The sequence below is a fragment of the Daktulosphaira vitifoliae genome, unplaced genomic scaffold (assembly GCF_025091365.1).
Source record: "Daktulosphaira vitifoliae isolate Bord-2020 unplaced genomic scaffold, ASM2509136v1 Scaffold_1, whole genome shotgun sequence".
NCBI lineage: Eukaryota > Metazoa > Arthropoda > Insecta > Hemiptera > Phylloxeridae > Daktulosphaira > Daktulosphaira vitifoliae.
The window spans coordinates 26,273,352-26,292,256 of NW_026099572.1; the positions used below are offsets into that span (position 1 = coordinate 26,273,352).

The 18,905-nt window shown below is 25.5% G+C and overlaps 3 protein-coding genes across 4 annotated transcripts in view; 2 read left to right on the top strand and 1 right to left on the bottom strand.

The window, feature by feature from the left end:
* Positions 1–2,864: 2,864 nt before the first annotated feature.
* LOC126910551 (uncharacterized) lies at positions 2,865–7,375 on the bottom strand. Of its 2 annotated transcripts, XM_050693200.1 has the most exons (4): positions 6,713–7,375; positions 6,486–6,620; positions 3,304–3,593; positions 2,865–3,209 (listed from the first exon to the last, which is right to left on the bottom strand). In XM_050693200.1, exons 1-4 carry the CDS (start codon positions 6,914–6,916, stop codon positions 3,065–3,067), a joined length of 774 nt encoding a protein of 257 aa, XP_050549157.1. In that variant the 5' UTR covers positions 6,917–7,375; the 3' UTR covers positions 2,865–3,064. The 2 variants fall into 2 exon arrangements, with proteins under 2 accessions (XP_050549157.1, XP_050549158.1); XM_050693201.1 differs by lacking the exon at positions 6,486–6,620 and having other exon boundaries at positions 6,713–7,349.
* Positions 7,376–8,850: 1,475 nt separating this feature from the next.
* Positions 8,851–11,912, top strand: LOC126910549 (uncharacterized). The gene is made up of 5 exons (XM_050693197.1): positions 8,851–9,004; positions 9,076–9,692; positions 9,756–9,872; positions 11,365–11,580; positions 11,652–11,912. Exons 1-5 carry the CDS (start codon positions 8,996–8,998, stop codon positions 11,746–11,748), a joined length of 1,056 nt encoding a protein of 351 aa, XP_050549154.1. The 5' UTR covers positions 8,851–8,995; the 3' UTR covers positions 11,749–11,912.
* A 1,373-nt stretch (positions 11,913–13,285) lies between these two features.
* LOC126910541 (uncharacterized) overlaps positions 13,286–18,905 on the top strand; it is an 8,182-nt gene continuing 2,562 nt past the window's right edge. The window contains exons 1-2 of the mRNA XM_050693187.1: positions 13,286–13,499; positions 16,138–17,492. Of these exons, the coding sequence (XP_050549144.1) occupies positions 13,407–13,499; positions 16,138–17,492 (1,448 nt within the window). The 5' untranslated portion in view covers positions 13,286–13,406. The remainder of the gene's footprint in view (positions 13,500–16,137; positions 17,493–18,905) is intronic.

Here is an 18,905-nt window from a genome sequence, read left to right on the forward strand (position 1 = left end):
ATATTGACTTTAAAGAAGAATTTTATATAGTTAAATAGTCTAATAATAAACTAAATAGTTTGCTTATAGAATACATAAAATTTATCTATTGTATAAGTAAGAAAAACAATAAATGGTAAAATACTATTCATAATTAATAAATTTAGTCTTTTCATACAAATAATAAAATATTATATCACAAAAAAAAATCCTTCTAGAGTTATGTCCATATCAAATAATATAATACAATAAATTTAATTCATAAAAAATAACTATGAATTAAAAAATTCTCTCATTAATAACAATTATCATCTGTTGTTATTCAAACTCAAAATGCTTTTAATGTAAAATGAATAACTTTATTAGAATTTTAAAATGAGAAAAATAATACTTTTAAAATATTATTAGAATGAATTGGGTAATTTAGCATTAGGCATTTAATAATTATAACATTAAAATTATACTACAATAAGTTTCACCTTGTCAAAATTTCTGGTTCATTCTTCTGTTAACAGAACCGTGAGAAAAATTTGTGTCTAAAATAATTAATACGCGAAAATAATCAAAAGTAAACATTAAAAGAAAATCATGAAGCATCGAACAAAAACAAAAATTCATGGAAAATCCAGTTGGAAGAAAACCGATTGTTTTTTGTGAGTAATGTCGTTATAAACCTAATGGATATTAAGTATTCTGTGTCACATTAAACGTGTCGTTGCTTCTTATATTTATTTTCACATCAGCAAATTAATAGACCATTTACAAAGCGAGGGACGCACAGTAAAACGGTCACGAACACTAAGCATCGATCAATAGCAAATTTATATAACGAAGTAGGTGTACAATAGGAGATTGCTGCATTGGGGAAAATGACTGGAATTCGCTTTCGGCTATTTGATTTATAAAATAAACAGAATGAAAAAATATTAAATTATTATTTTGGTATCTAGAAGAACCTAAGTGTTCGTACAAGAAATAGAAACCACTGAAAGAGATCTCCACAATTATTACAATGTACGTAAGTATAATAAATTGCAAGTGTATTTAATTTATATCATCTAATAAGAATATTTTAGGTGTTGCAAAAATAATTTTACTGAGTTGAACGGACTAATGCGAAAGTTTTTCTTTCAAGCACAATGCGAAATGTATTTTTTTGCCTGTTGTTTCATATTTCCCCACGATACAGTTTATTGTTATTATTGTTCTGTAGTATCCGCTTCCGTTCAAACTCAAATTTTTCGAAACATTATTAAGACGTTCACCTTAAGTATTAGCAAAAACAGTTGTTACAATTTAAAAATTTTAATTTGCAATAAATATGGAACTACAAGGCCCATTTACAATGTAAAGTTTTATTATGAATAAATAGTAAAAAAGTTATTACAAATACAATTACTATAAATATATGAATAAGATTGAAAATATACGTTTAAATATATATTATCAATTATATAAAGCAGTAATTGAATACTAAGATTAATAGTAATTAAACTTTTGGCATATCAAAAGTTCTAAATGAAGTTGAATAAAATTTTTAAAGTAACTGAAGATGTATCAACATAAATGAAATTAATTCATATTGATTTAATAATGATTTTCGTTTTAATTGACATTTATACAATACTCCAATAAACATGTATTCGATTCATTTATGAATATAATACAATTTCCAACACTTTTTTTGAATAAAAATAATATTTGTCACTTAAACTAATAAAAATAATTATTATCAAAACTTACTTAATTATGATGGTAAATTCCAACAATTTTAAATGCAATTCATTTGGTATATGAATATCTAATGTATTTAATAAACGAGGAATCTATTAATTAATTCATGTAAGAATAAAAAATTTAAAATAATACTATAAAATAGAATAGTTTTAATTTTTTTCACAACTATACAAGCTCAAAGATATATTTTTTCATCAATATTAATTTTCTGATAAAAAATTTCTTATAATGCTATTCAACTAATGGCATAAAAACTCACAACACTTTACACGATATTAATTTAATATTTCATGCGAAATGCAAAATGATTAATTTTTATTGAAAGAAACTGCGACAAATAATGTTTGTAAGGTGTTACATTAAATACTGGAATGGTCTCGTACACACTTCAGCGCAACAGTGCGCCACTGAGAATTAAAGACCCATTTAAGAATGGGTACCATGAGCCGCCTCTCACCGCGTTAATAACGTACCGTAACACACAAACACTGAGCACAAAGATTTTTAGTTTTAATTATTAACTAATTCAATATAGACGATAGAAGAAAGATTCACATTTATATTGATTAATAATTAAAAATAAATGGACTGTTTTTGATTTAATTAAACCATGATTGTGTTTTAACCTAATGTTTTACTAAAAACTTTAATATTTATAGTTATCTGCAATAGCAAATGATAAATGAAATTATTATGAAAAAATTTCAGTTAACATTTTCTTCGAGTTATGGTTAATTGTCTAGGGCTATATTGAAGTATGCATGTTGATTACTATATTTTGTCATTATTATTTGTACATGAAATTTCACTCTTTTTAGAAATATTTCCATACAACAATAAATATAATTTTTCAAATTTTTTGGAAATCCTATAGATATTTCTGAGGATACTAAATATACAAAAATTAAGTTTATTAGAGCATCGACTATCTTTAATAAATGACAGAACAATATTTGATATGACTAAATACCTGTAATATATATAGTTCTAATTTCAGTAAAATGTATTATACTTATTGAAAAACAACAGAGTTTAATTACATTACTATTATATTAACCATATTTTACAATATTCCTAAAAGTATTTACAAAAATTATTCCAGTAAATAATTTTTTTTTCAAAAATTTTATTTCTATTTAGTAGTAAAATATAACAATATTCTTAGCGTCATAATAATAATATTACAAATATACTGTATGTTTTATCACTTATCATTTAATATCTGTATAGCATATTCAAAAAAAGAACTTAATTTTATGTGAAAGTATAATATTACATTTCTTATTTTCAATTATATGTTTTTCTATCAGACTTAAAATTCCATGATATATTTTTTTATTTGCATGTTTTAGTTCTCAACTGTGTTAAATCTATCATTAGGAGGTTCTGAACACTTATATATAGCTTGGCAATTGGCATTTGCTCTACCATCTTCAATCGCTTCTTGTAATCGGTTCATCATTTTTTCGTATTTGTTATCCAAAGGAATAACTCTAAAATATTAAAATTATATTACTAACTATAATTGTTATATTAATGATACAATCATTAATAATTAATGTATGTAAAATTATTTGTTATTATTACCCATCAAACATTTTTGCAGTTTGCCAAACCATTTCAGCGCTTTTCAAATAGCTTATGGCTTTTGTTGGTTGTTCACATGCTACACGATTTAAACAATCATAATGCCCTGATTCATCAGCAACTAAAAATCCGAGAAACATTAAAACATCAGACTCAGAAATAATATCTTGTAGGCCAAAAGATAGGTTATCTTTACGTCCCTTATGACCACCTGTCATATATGCGGCGCCCCAAATAAGCGCCTTCAGAACAACCATCAACATCACATTTGACACGTTTAAGCTCAACGACTACACACAAATTAACAACAAGGATGTTAAAATATAGAATTTACATATTAAACCATAGAAGATTGGAATAAAGATAAAAGCAGAAAAAAAAGATTTGAAATAACTGTAATTTACTGAGGTATTTTTTTAAATATTAATTTAGCATTAAAAAAATGCAGTTTTCAATTGCATTTTATTATTACAATATATACAAAAATTAATTTTATAAACATAAATTGTGTCATACTAAAATCATAAAATGTCATTTAAATGTTAAGTTAAAATTGTAGTAAGTTCAAGTAAATAAACAGAAAGTAATATTAAAATGAGTTTGTGCAATTAATTAGTTAACTACACTGTCAACAACAAAACTAGAATAAACGGTGATTACCCCTTGTAATTAGCAGTAAGTTTCAATTTAATGTAATACTAAAAGTCCATTAGTAAAAATTTATAAAAACACTGTTTGGTAATAAACTTTGTTGATCCTTAATTTAATATTAAATCAAAGAGCTTATGGTTAAAGATATGAATCAATTAACTCCTAAATATTCAGGACACCTAAAAAAATGACTATGCCTTATGAAAATATAAAATCAAAATTTCAAATATAAGTTACAATTTTATGCCAAAAATGCGTACTGACTTATTTTTTGTACAGAAAAATAACTATTAGGGCTTCATTTTTTTACCACATAAAAAAACTATGACCTTTTTTTTTGATAAATTTAATATTAATAAATTTAATGTGAAATTAATTTAATAGGGCTTTTGATTAAATGTTTACAGATATATCAACGTCTTCAGTTTTATGCTAACGTTTCGTACTTGTTGCAGAGGTCATATTTGAAGCGATAGTTACAGGTTTGGAGGTTCTACTCTTATGTTGGCCTCCTAGCTTGTATTCTGTTTATTTTTATATAGGTAAATGGGTGATAATTGATATCGTCACTATTAAAATTTAATCATTTTAGATGTGCTACCAACCTTTTAAGAATTTTTTCGCTTTTCACTTTTAAAAATTATTACATCATAATTGGCTAAAATTTGTAGCGGTATAAACTTCTTACCAAATCAGGTTATTTATTATTTAATAACCTTTTTTTGGTAAAGGAAAAAAAATATTTAGCACTTAAGTAAAAAAAAATTAAATTTAGTTTTTTATTACAGAATATACAAATAGTTTCAATATTTAGACACAATAATTTCAAGTATATAATAACTGATAACAGACTTTTGCTTAACAAACAGTCGGGCTGTTATAAATAACTGTTGGATTATTGAGTTTAACGAATACTTAATAAGTGCCTATTGTGACGAATTCCATTGAATAAAAGTTATTATTAAGGTTACAATGTTTTAGCATCTATATTTTTCAATTTTAAATAAATCATTAAGTTTTCAAATTTATGAATACAGTTATTAATATTTTAACTACTTATAATGGTTGATTGATAAGAAGAAAATCTACGTACTACCCAAACACGCCCTTAGGAAGTCGAATAGTGACCCAAGTTGATCGTCGCTACTGATACATATCTTACCAAGAATAAAATAACATACCTAATTAAAAATTGTAGTTTATTTTATTTCAAATCCCTCGTCATATAATAGTAGTTTACTATGAGTTTTGATTAATTTTAACTATTAAATATGAAATGTCATGAAATAAGTATTAAATTAGTGTAAAAATAAAAATACAATACAAGTGTAACTTTATGTAAACAGTTTTTTTTCGGAACTGTCACATTATATTATTTTAATGTAAATGCCCAACTTCCGTGACAGTTATAATACATTTTATGAAAAGGAAGAAAATTATACGCGTCGTTGGACCTTTCTATTTAAGTTTGCTGCGGTGTAAATAATAAACTGGTTTATGATCTAAAAAAAGGTATAATAAAATTCATTACAAAATATTTGCGTTATTTGTTTGTATTACAGAAACCTTAATCAATTTTTGAATTTAATGTTTTTATTTATATTATAACATTATTCTATTTTTACGTTAAATGTTTTTTCAATAACATTAATCGTTTTATCATTTTATGTATTTTAGTAATTGATATGGCGCACTATGTCATAGTGCTATCTTTTGTCAAAAATTTGTAAAACGTTCGGACGTTTGATATTACGTTATTTTACGTTGCACCATGTTTAACGATTAACATTTTTTGAACTTCTAACGTTATTGTAAATTCAATGTCAAAAATTATTTTAAATTTATAACGTTATTTAAATACAAAAAAAAACCGAAAAGAATTATTATTCACTTTGGCAAACTATCATGTAATTAGTGAAGTATAAAGGAAAAACTGTTGGACATTATTGTACTGTCTGTCAAAAATGATACATACTGTGAACATTACCTATCTTTCCAAAAGTTATATATAAAATTATATCCAATAGTGTATTACGTATAAGTAATATTCATTTACTGTAAAAATATTACTGAATAACTGGGATACTATCAATTAAAGTAAGAGTTAGCGAATAAAATGTTGATAGAGTAAAAATGTCTACAATGAGCACATTTTTTTTGCTTGGGGTTTAATCTTCATAACAACATCTAGGCTTAAATGAAATAAAGTATAAGGTAGTTAAAATTAAAACACAAATATTTCGTCCTTTGTATGTTATTTATGTTCAGTAAATATACGAAAAATTTAGTAACAGTTAGTCCATGTTCAGTAAAAAAATGTCAATTTTATCTCTAAAACAATGTGTATTAAAATAAAGTAATTAGATAAGCTAAAGTTTTATTTGAATGAAGTGGATAGAAATTTTATAGATAAGATTTAAAGTAACTAATAACAGAATAATATTTGAAGACTAAGGAGAGAGTAAATCGATTTTAGCTAGTAGATTTTCTAAAAAGAAATGGGCGCGAGATTTAATAAAAGAAATACTAGCCAAAATATCGGGCAGATCGCAAAGTCCTGTGGCCATCTTGAAAAATCGACAAGGACTGGCTAGGGTAGTCAGGGAAGACATTTTGCAGTAACCCAGGGCGTTTCTTTTTTTTACATCCGTGTCAATACAATAATTCTAAATATACGTTCACGTGTTATTTTCACAACGAATAATTATAATCCCACTAAGTGCCTGTTAAAAATATAAACAATTATTTTTTTCTGTACTTGGCTACTGGTTCCTCCTGTCCTGCTCATTAACGATTGAGCGATCCCAGACATCATTGATTGTGCATCCAAACCTCTTGCTTCTACCGTAACTGGCTTATTCGGCAGCTGAAACTGCTCTTGATCAATAGCATTTGCATTGATAACCTGAATCGTCATTGTCAGACAAAAAGCCCCCGTAAAAATTTGTGTTATCTTGAACATATTTTACCAATAATGTAAAACCTATCACTTAATATTATTTATTTATAAAATTCACTAAGAAATGACTAATATATTTTTAATGTATAACCACTTTAAGTGTCGCGTAACAACTGATGGTACTGTGAAGATCATACAAACGAACTAAGTACAAAAATGTCAAGTTTCTCGTTTAAAGCCAATTTTGTAAGGTTTGGAAAATGAAAGTAAAAATACACATATTGTTTGTGCTTGAACTCCATATCGTTATTAGTAGTCAAACAATGCGCAATAAAGAATAAGTTTACAGTTCGCTTTCCTTGTGAAAACGGAAATGCATAAGCGATAAGTTACAAAAAAACAATAACTATAGGCACAAGTCATTTGGATAGTTACGTTGTTAATTTTCCAAAGATAAAAAAAAATACTCTAGAATAATACTTAATAATTAGATAAACATAATAACATCCTAAACATCAAAATAATACCACACAATTTAACATTTAATTTAACTTTTTAATACTCATACAAAAAGTATTATTTTATTCTTGAAAATCCCTTAACCTTCGATAGAATGTGCTTTCTTTAAAATACAAAATCTTCTTCTTTTCTTCTTTTTCCTCGCCCTTATCCCAATTACTTGGGGTCGGTCACCCTTATCCTAAACTTCCACTTGATACGATCTCCCACATCCTCAACGCTCACATCAGCTATCCTCATATTGCATTCAATAACATCTCTTCATCTCTTTTTTGTCTTCCTCTACCTCTTCTTCCTTCAATATTTATTTATATAACTATTCTTACAGCTTCCGATTCTTTTCTCCTCATAACATGACCAAACCATCTAAGTCTATTTTCTTTCATCTTATCCACGATTGACGCTACATCTATACTCCCTCTTATGTGATCGTTCCTTATCCTATCTTTAAAATACAAGATCAGGTAGTTAAAAAATATAAATGAATAGAAAATTCATTTTAATTCATACTATCAATAAATTTGTCAGTAATTTAGGAGTTTTTATTTGCAAACAATTTTACACATCAGAGTATACTTATGTTAAGAAGTAAATAAGACAAAAACATATTAAAATCTATTTATTTACATTTTTTTTTTATTTTAAAGAATATTTTACTGTTAATATAACTTTTTTTTATTTTTGAATAACTTTATTTTTCAAAGTTCTTATATAAAAAAATTTTTGAGGGAAATGTTCTAGCTCCTAAAAACATTTCATATAGATAACTTATTGACAGATGTGTTCAAATGTGAAAGAGTGCATTGAGCCTTCTGCAATGACAAACATAGATAAATAAAATAAACTTTACAAGGTAAATAATAAATGAATTTTATTTTTAACGTTATTATACTTAAAAATAATAATCATCTCAAATATTTGTTGCTATTACAGCAAGTTTATATTTGCCATAAATCTTAAAAATAAGAACACCAAACTCGTTTGTAAAAACATTTAAAAATATATATTGTCAAATTATTTCAATATATATATATATATATATATATTTATATAATTATTACGTACTTACTTAAATACAAGTATATGAAGTTTAGTAAAATTTTTTTTTAAAGAAAAATTAGTATTTATTTATAGCTTCTTGATATCAACAAAATTTAACTAAGCAAATATATTTATACTTTCTTTAGTATAAATTATGTCTATAATATTAATACTAATTTCATGAAGACTTTGAAAAATAACACACCAGTTTATAGTAAATATCTATGTTACATAATATGTAACATATATAATAATATATATTACTAAATCATACGATTTATGTATATACTAAAATTTGTGTAGTTATATAAAATTATATAATTTAGATATTCTTTATTGTACCATAGAGACAATAAAAATTATATAAAATTAAGAAAGTAAAAATTGTCATACTACGTTTGTTTTTTTAAATAATGTATAGTAATCTAATTTGTACAGTCTTCCATGTGTTGCGTAAAAACAATGTAAACTTTTTCCATAAAACTGTTCTTTTTTCACAAATTCCGATTCATTCTTTCAACAGAGAGAACAATGTAAAGAGTTAACGAAACAAAATACCAATTTTTTATATATTTATAAAGTATGGAAAAAGTAAGTTTAATATTATTCCATTAATTAAAATTAATTTTACTGAAACCTAACTTAAAATATTAATTTTATAGACGTTAGTTTTATTATTAATGCTAGCATGCAGTTCACATCAAAGACCACAAATTGATGTTAAAGTGTCTACAACGACAGAGCAAACTGATAATAATGAAGATGTAGAAAATAATGCAAATTTACATGTACCTGAAACAACAGCAGTTTCTGTTGAGAGTTCTGTTAATGTATCATCTATTCGCCCAAGTGAAGTTTTTGAAAACTTTCTACCAAGTAATTATTACAAACCGAATGAAAATCCTATTTTTGAAAAACCAAGTCCTCATATCAAAGGAGAAGTATTCTATAGGCCCAGTTATTTTAATAGACCCCCTAATAGATTTACTTATCAACTAACAAGAAACAAAGAAAATGGTATAATATCTCCACAAGCCACACAAGAATACTACTCTGAAAGTAATTATAATAAATCTCTACAATTGGAATCTAAAAGTCCAGCAAAATATGGAGAAATTTTACCGCAGTTCAAGCCTATGAAACACGATTTTGGCGAATACGTGCCCAATTATACCCCTAAGTTAAACGTAGGTAATTACCACAACGATGAAATGTTGCATTATCCAGATGAAACATACGAATCACCAATACACAATTATCATTCTCAAATAAAAAGAAAGTAATAATACAAATATACTGAAATAAAATGATGATAAGTTTAATTATTTAAAATAATTTACAGGATAAATCCTTGGTCGAGTGTTGTAACAGTTTTAGCTTCTCTTTTACCAATAGGATTGCTGTTCGCATCCTTACCACCAACCATTATACGAGTAAATTCTACACAAAATTCGTATCAGTAAGTATATAGTTTGCACTTTTTCTCAAAAAATTATCATTGGGTAATAAAGTACTTTTTGTAGTTCCATAAACAATTAAATATCCTTAAGATTATTGAAGAATATTATTTTTAATTAAATACTGATAAAATTAAATAAATGCATTTTATACTCTGCATTTTTACTACCATCCGATATATAAATTGGCTTATTATGTTATTAGCGCAACCGTTATTATAACAAACTTTCTAATAATAATTACTGAAGTATATCAAACTTCCAAACTTGTGATTTAATTTTTTAACAGAACAAATTTATTTTTCAACGAAATTACTTCTTCAAATTAACAATTCATTATAATCAACATAATTAAAAGAGGGTATTAAAATCTTTTTCATTATGTTAATTCTCTAAAAAATTTTATGACATTTTTTTATATATTTATTCGCATAAAACAGGTGTCTTTCAACAGCTTTATAGTTAAGCTAGAAATTTCTTAATAGTAGAATAATATTAAATGATTTAATAGTTTGATAGTTAAACTTGATAACACTTTACAATTAACCATTTTTTTAGGATTTATACAAAATTTTACTCCATTAAAACTTTATTACTAACAATTTTTATCTTAATTATAATCTACTGTATTCATAGTTTTACTTGACATAAAAATATTATTAAACAATACCTCTAAATTTCAACTGCCTACATAATTAAAATTAAATATGTTAAAAAGTGGTGAGATCTTAAGTGTTTAAGTGTTACACTATACATATTAATTGTTAATGCATAACTGTTAATATTCGATAACACATTTTTATATTTTATTAATTAAAACGCTTATCTAAAGTTAAGTACCGAAAATACAATACTGTGTGGGAAGTACACTCTTAGACAATAGTGTTCATAAGTGAAAGTTAGGATTAGATTTCAAATAGTATTTGGGTAATTCTAATTAGGCTAACAGGAGGATTGATATACTACTAGAAGCTATCTATTTGACTATTAAACCATCATTGCATGGTTATATAATACTTCCAATCAACTATACAAAGATAACAATTTTTTCAAAGGATACTACATTTTGAACAATTTTCTAGATTTTAGACCTTAAAAAGAGAAATTTCCAATATTCATTTATTAATTATGTTAATCACACACCTTCCAGGATAACAAAAAAGTTACAAAAAAAAGTGTTGTGAAATTGTTATACACATTATTTAATAAGTTGTAATACTTAAAACTGTATTTTGGTCTAAAATATAACAACATGTACTTTAATAGATGAAAAAACAACTTTCATTTTACTGGCTTATCCAAAAATCATTTAAGTATTCTTGTTTTAAAATAGTGTTCATTAACAACAAGTTAATTTTTTTTTTAATTATATTTGTACTCAAATCGCTAAAACTTAGCTATTTATCTCAAAAATAAACAATGTCTATAAATTATACACAAAACTTCATATAAACTTTTTATTTATTTATAGAAATGTTTTTTTTTTGTCTGTAGGCTACCTAAAAATAGTTCTATCAATTATCAAAACAATTATACAGGAAAGTATAAATCATTAGATAAAAAAATAGCCAGCAGAAAATCAAATGAAGTAGAAGTTAAGTTTTTAAAAGAATTAGATGAATGTTCAAAAAGAAAACTGTGTGAAAATATGAAAAAAAATTACTCATCAAGTGAACTTGAAAATATGTTACAATATAACATTCATAATAAGTATATTATTTTTTACTGAAAAATATAAATAAATTAAAATAACTTTCAACTAAAATTGAACTTTTTTTTAGTTCAACCGAACAATACACTGATATCATTAAAACTTTAATAAAATCGGCAACGTCTGGATTAGAAAACTCATGTCAAGTATTTAATTGTCAAAAGTGAATAGCGAAATTGAATTCTTTTATTATATGCTCCAAATTATGTTTGTTTAAATATAATTAATGTACATTTAATGTTTCACATGTATTGTAAACTGCTATGATCATGGTAACCATATACTTTAAAAATATATAATACCAGGGAATGGTATGTATGTGTGGAATGCACTCACATATTTTATATACATCCGAAGTTGTCTTTGCCTTAGGCAAACTTTCAACCGCAATAACCATAAATAAATAAAAATCTATAAAACTTTGAATTTAAAATGTTTTTTAATTGAACTGTGTGGCAGATGACACTTTATTTTATAATTTTGATTTCTATTTTTTTTAATACACATTAAAATTTATACTTAAAAAATGTTAAAATATTATTTTTAATATTTTAACATTCACAAATTTAAATTGTTTCAAATAATATTAATTTGTAACTTTTATTTCATCAAAATATGTCATGNAAATCTTACGAAGACGTAGAAAAATGGCTATCGGAATGGTTTGCTGCGAAAGAAGAAAAATTTTTTTGGAAAGGTATCCATAACTTGCCATTAAGATGGGAGAAATGTATAAATTCAAATGGTAATTATTTTGAATAAACGCTTTTTGTATTTCTATTTAAAATGCTGTGTTTTTATTTTTTTAAAAATCCCCATTATTAAGTTATACACCTGGTAATACTTGAAATCTAATATTAGAACTATTAATATTATTCGTTTTAAACCTTTATAAGACACAAAATGTAATTGAATTTTTGTAATATCATTTATCAAAGAAACTGTGCTTTTAAATTAGCATGAGTTTTTGAGTAATCTATTCATACTAGTTTTTATTATTTATTTACTGAACTTGTTGACAACATTTATTAGTAGTAGTGTACTAATTATTTTCTTTCAACTAATTTAAACTCTCAATTTTTTTTAATAAGATTTAGTAATGATTAAAAAAAAAAGACTACAAATTTATACACTTTCTGATTTTTAATTTCTAAATGCATGGTGGTATTCTATATTTGAATCGTAGCAATTCATTCTCTTTTCATTTTCATATAAGTTTTATTACATTATGTTTATAAAAAGTAAATAAATTAAATCAATTAAGTGGTATATGTTAAATAGTATATTTTACTTCAAATATTTTGCCAGATATACGCTAAAATATGTGCTAAATATGGTTTTAGAAATAATTCTTATTTTTAAACCCATTTTGTAAACTATAGAGGATAGTTTATTTTCCCTGCCTTGGGAAACACATTTATCTGATAATTTGAATATTTATAACATTTATAAGTATGATATATACCACTAAACAAAACTATTCATACAATTTTTCATAGTCTAAGTATGTAAGTTTTAATTCACTTCGTTTTTATAATTTCTATTATTTAGTAGTAAGGTTCAATCGCCAAAAGATTTAAGTACACTTTATTCCAGTTGTTAACATACGCTACAACTATTAGTGAGTAGAATTTCGTACCCAACCGTAAATCAAATGTTGAGAGCAGGGGAATTAATTAATGAGTGAAAGAAGGTATCAGAGCATACTGACTAGACTACTAGTACATTGAGCCAGTCTTGTGTAGTTTCTTGCAAGTCTACTATCTCGGTCCGCTATGGCCACCAATAGAAAGTGAAATGTGAATATATTTAATATTTTATTCGAATGAAATTTATTAAGACTGAACAAAAATATTATTCCTGTAACAATTTTAACAGAGAACATAACAATTTTCAAGTCGTGGATAACATATACATGGTGAGCAAAACTTATTTAAATTGTACTAGTTATATATTTTATTCATTAGAGTTTTACATTATTACAATATAATCATTATTGCTACAACACCTAATCATTTTTCAAGAATTTTTTTTAAAGATTTACCAAAAAAAAAAATTATTTTTTAGATTTACTATTTCATATACTTATTTTTAAATAAAGTCCAAGTATTTTTGTTAACAATGTCGATATTAATTTTATAGCGTATTAAAAATAAACTATACTTAGTGTAATATTTAATTATAATTAAATCTGCCCAAATAAAAATTCATATTTTTAATGATAATTTACACATCGAATATTCAGCAGATTTAAATATCATTGAATAGCGGATCAAGGGATAGTTAAAGGGGGCACGTGCCCCCTCCTTGAATTATCAACACCTACTTAACAAAAGTATTTTGAACAGTAAAATATGTGAAAAATAAATAGTTATTCGTCCAAAAACTTTTCGTAAACATTCCATGTTTGAAAAGTTCTGAAACCGCTCCTGATACCATCCCTAACCAAGAAAGTAATATTTTTATCATATTCCGTTTCAATAGCACTTAAATCTTTTTTAAATAATAGATTTAACTTAGATATTTTCAATTTAAATTTGGTTTAAGTTAAGATACCAAATACACACTCATGTTTTTTTAATTTTTCGTGAATAGAAAAAGTTTATTAAAATTCAATAAACTGTTTTTGATTGAAACTTAATAGAAATAAAAATAATTTTTATCACGTTTTATGTATTTTTAAATACTCTAAATTTGCAATGAAATTTTAAAAGTGCGTTTTTACAAAAAAATCAAAATATTATAAAATCTATGCTGTCAAAGATATAATACTTTATCATATGTAATTCAACGAAAATAAAAGAAATTTTTTTAATGATATAATCAGTATGATGACTAATAATATAAAATTAATACTATTAGTTTATTAATTTATAATATTAATATTTATACTATGTTAGGAATTATATTTAATGTAATCCCTATTTTACTAAAATTCAAAACAACTGTTTAAAGTGGGGTATTGGTTTGTCACCGACTTACAGATTTAAAAACATTAATACCAGTTTATACTAGTGATGGGCATTTTCGAGTAGTTTAAACTATTGAGTAATTAATCTAATTGTTTTTATACAACCGAATAGTTTATTTTCAGCATAGACAATCGAATAGTTTTAAAAATTATTCGAATATATTGTGTAACTATCGAATAGTTCGATAGTTACTATTCGATATTTCCCATCACTAGTTTATACCCTTTCAAAAAGGTACTAACATAAAAAATATTAATATAGAAAAAAATGTTATGACTAAAGGCTCTCATTTTTTACAATTTATGAAACCATATTAATCTCAAAAATAAAATATGTATGGATTATCTTTATCAAACATAAAGATAATAAAAATTTAAAAGTACAATATAAATTTTAATTATTGAAATTCTAACTATTAAAATGATTGATTTTATTACAATAAAATAAATTAAACCACAAATTAATTACTTATAAGCTCACAAGAGTATTTTATAGATTAGGGTTTTTGAACTACAATGAAGAAGTAATTTTTTTATGTTAAAAAAAGATACATTTTTCATGAAATATTTACCCCAAGAAAAACTATTAATATTAGAACTAGATTATACATCTGTCAATTTTATTAAAATAATTTTAATAAACGTTCAAAAATCCTAAAGAAAACAGTGTTAAACGATTACTCACATTTACTTATTTTATATACGTTTGTGTTTCAATTACCAAGAATATTCGTGACATTGGATAGATAGATGCATCCGGTAAAACAAGTGAAAGTGTGAGAAACTTATGACTACTTGTGTGTATACATTATATACATTGGTCATTACATGTAAATAGTAAATATCCAGCAAAAATTATATTCGTTGCATGTATCAAAATCCGTCAACAGTTATTTTAATTTTTCAATTTTCCCAATAAGAAAATCTTCTGCATTTCTATATACAGTATAAACAATTAAATTTAAACATTTGTTAAACCGATAAAAGACGAAAACGTGCGTTTCACCGTTGGGACCTGTCTAGAATAAGCATTACCTACAGAAGGGAAAGTATACTCTAATCCTAAGGTCAATGGCATTTGTAACACTGAATGAAATGAAATAATCACACATTGTGCGTTATTAATTTGTTTCTAGATATACTCTTACTTCATAAGAAATTACGACGTTTCTATTTTGTTGTCGTAAATTAAGTCACTGATATCTATGTAAACAATATGTAATCAATGTATTGTCAAAAAATAAAACAATAATTTTCCATGTAAATATTCCCCACTGAAGGTTATTTAGCATAAAAGTAAAAACTAAAAGAAAAATGGGAACAAACATATTAAGTATAATTTGTATAACTAGTATTTATTCACATTTTTGTAGCAGTTAAGCCAGAAACATACTCAGTTAGACAATGCTAAAACAAACAAGACATATGTTACAATAACTATCATTATGACTGTAGAATTGTTTATATATATAACAAAATATATGTACTTTCATGGTACAGTTGTATTTTTTTTAATAAGAATCAAGTTAAGTAAAATAAAATATCGTTATTATATAATTGAATTTTTTATTTTTATTTGTTCTAGATGTGGAAAATACAAATATTGTTAATCATTTTACCCCTTCTTGTTAATTCTGAACCAGAAAATGTTCAAATGACAAGAACATCCATCAAAGTAGCCAGAAATCTTGATCCAAATGCTATGGAAACTTTAGAAGTCAAGACGCGAACTGGTGATGTTGCTACTATTGTAATTAAAAAACGTGACGGAAGACAACATTTCCCTGAGCCTACGGTAAAATCCGAAACAAAATCAATCACGCCAAATACAAAAGAAGTCATAGACTTACCAGACCCTGTAGTAATACGATCAGATTCGGTGTTCGTAAAAAATAAAAAAGAAGATGAAAAAAAATCCAGAAGTCTGTTCCATGTTGACACAGACGGTATACCAGTTATAACGGGAGTTCGGGAACCAGATGACGAAAATGACCATCAAATTTGGAGAAACGCGAGAGTGATCAATGGTATTTTAGTACCAAATACCAACAAAACTGAACAAAAAGTGATGAAAGAAGAATATAAGCCCGTTGCATCTATGTTTAATGGAGTTTGGCAAGTTTATAAAAAAAAACCAGAATCAGATAAAGTTCAGATTATTTCTAATAATGATCAAAAATTTACTTTTCAAGATGCTATTCAAAATGAAAATTATATGACTGATAAAATTTTGGGTTACATTAAGAATATTAATGGAGATATTTTAAGTAATGACCGTCGAACAGCAAGAATGGTCGAACCTCAAGCAGAAGCTCGTGTTTTACATGCTCCAAGTGTTAGTGTATTTCCAAATTCAGCAATGTATTCACCACCTAAAAAAGTATCAAAAGTATCATTTGAAGAAAGTGCTAGAACTCCAGTTTTGCAATATGCACATCCAGAATTGGGAATACAAGCTGCTAAATATGTTCCACCAGAAGAAACGCCAAGGGACGGAAGAAGACAACAGGCTTTAGCACACTTCTCTCATGACATTCACGCGGATAGAAGTCCTTTTGCATTTGAACCCGGTTTAGAAAAAGAATCAAGGGTTAAAGTTCCTAAAAAATATTCCCCATACTATAATTTCCCAGAAAAACACGGTAAATATGCTCCAAATTATTTCATTAATGAAGAAAGTTCACTGTGGACAATTATGAAGGATAAAATGAAATCAAGCTTAGATCAAGTCACATATTTAACTAAGCCCGTTGTAGATCCTTTAGTAGAAGCTACACATAAAATTACTGGAAATTTAGGTCTTTCGAATGGAAACCGAGAACTCACCAATGTTGTCAAAGAAAAACTCGGAATGGTTGCTACACCATCAGTACTATTACCAGCACTTGGTTTAGTTGCTGGAGGCGCAGCACTAGGACTTGGAGCTGTAGCAGTTGGAAGGTAATTGATTATTAATATACTATCAAAAGCATTGTTTCTAATACTATTCTATAAATTTATCTAACTTATATCTATACTAGAATTTATCACTAATTTTAGAGAATTCTTTTAATATAATACAGATACGCAATCTATGGTAGGTTTTGGGAATTAAAGCTCTCCACACTTTAAGAATTAGTAGCAATTCACGATAATTTTATAAGACTATACACACAAAAAAGAAATATCAAGGGATCAAAAACTTTTGATCTTTTAATGATTTCTTTTTAATAATGAACAAAAAAAATTCAAAACCATGAATTCTTAGGAAAAAAATCTTGGTTGCGTCATTGTACGAAAAGCGATAAATTATTAAAATATATTTTTAATACAGAACATATGGACGAGTTTAAAGATAAATTAATAAATTTAATTGAATGGGGTTAGTTAAATAATTTGTTTTAAATGTTTATTTGTAACTTTGAATTACATAGCAGATAATGATTTAATACGATACGATAACTCTTTAACAATTTAATAAAGGAATAGAATATATCAATCTTAACTAATAGGTACTGAAATTCTAAAAATATAGAATAATAAACTTACTATTGCTTATATTTATTTACACTTGCTCTATTTCATACTATTATGCTTGAATACAAGGCATGGTATTCATGAAATATACATCATAACATCACAATTATATTTACATAGACGTAAAAAAAAAATGTAATATAACCAAATAACAATCACTTGATTTTTTAATAATTTACACTAAAGAAATTTTGTAATATTAGCGTAATTCGAAATTTTGACGAGATGACGGAAAACGAAAAAGAAAAAGTGCAACAAATAGTGAATTTCACTTTTTACAGATAATCAATTGAATAAAAATTATATATAAACTCGTTTTAAATCGGACGATCGTAGAGAAATCGTTAAAAAATTGTCAACAGCACCTACAGCAGAAGGATGACTGAACATTTTAGTCAAACATAACATTAAGTAATAAAATACATCACACAGAGCATGACATTGAATTTCAAATCAGAATGAAAACGTAGTTGATAGTTTTAAATAGTAATGCGTTTCACTTTTCATTTTTTATTGTAACCTATCATCCGCCCACATTTAGTCAAAAAATTACTTTAGTACTTTAACATTTTAGCTTCGATGCGAAGCTGAGATGGTATTGGTTTTACTATGATGTGTTTTTTTTTTTTTTTTGTGTCTGTTACCACTTTTTCTCAGCTCTCACCGAACGGATTTCTTTCAACGATACGTCAAAAGATCACAAATTGTATCTAGTCGAAGACATTACCCTTCAAAATTGAAAAAATTTCCCTCGTTCCCCGTAAATGGGGGAAACCTCCAAAAAAATTACAAATTTAAAAATCGCTAATTTTCGAAATTTTTTCAATTTTTTTTACT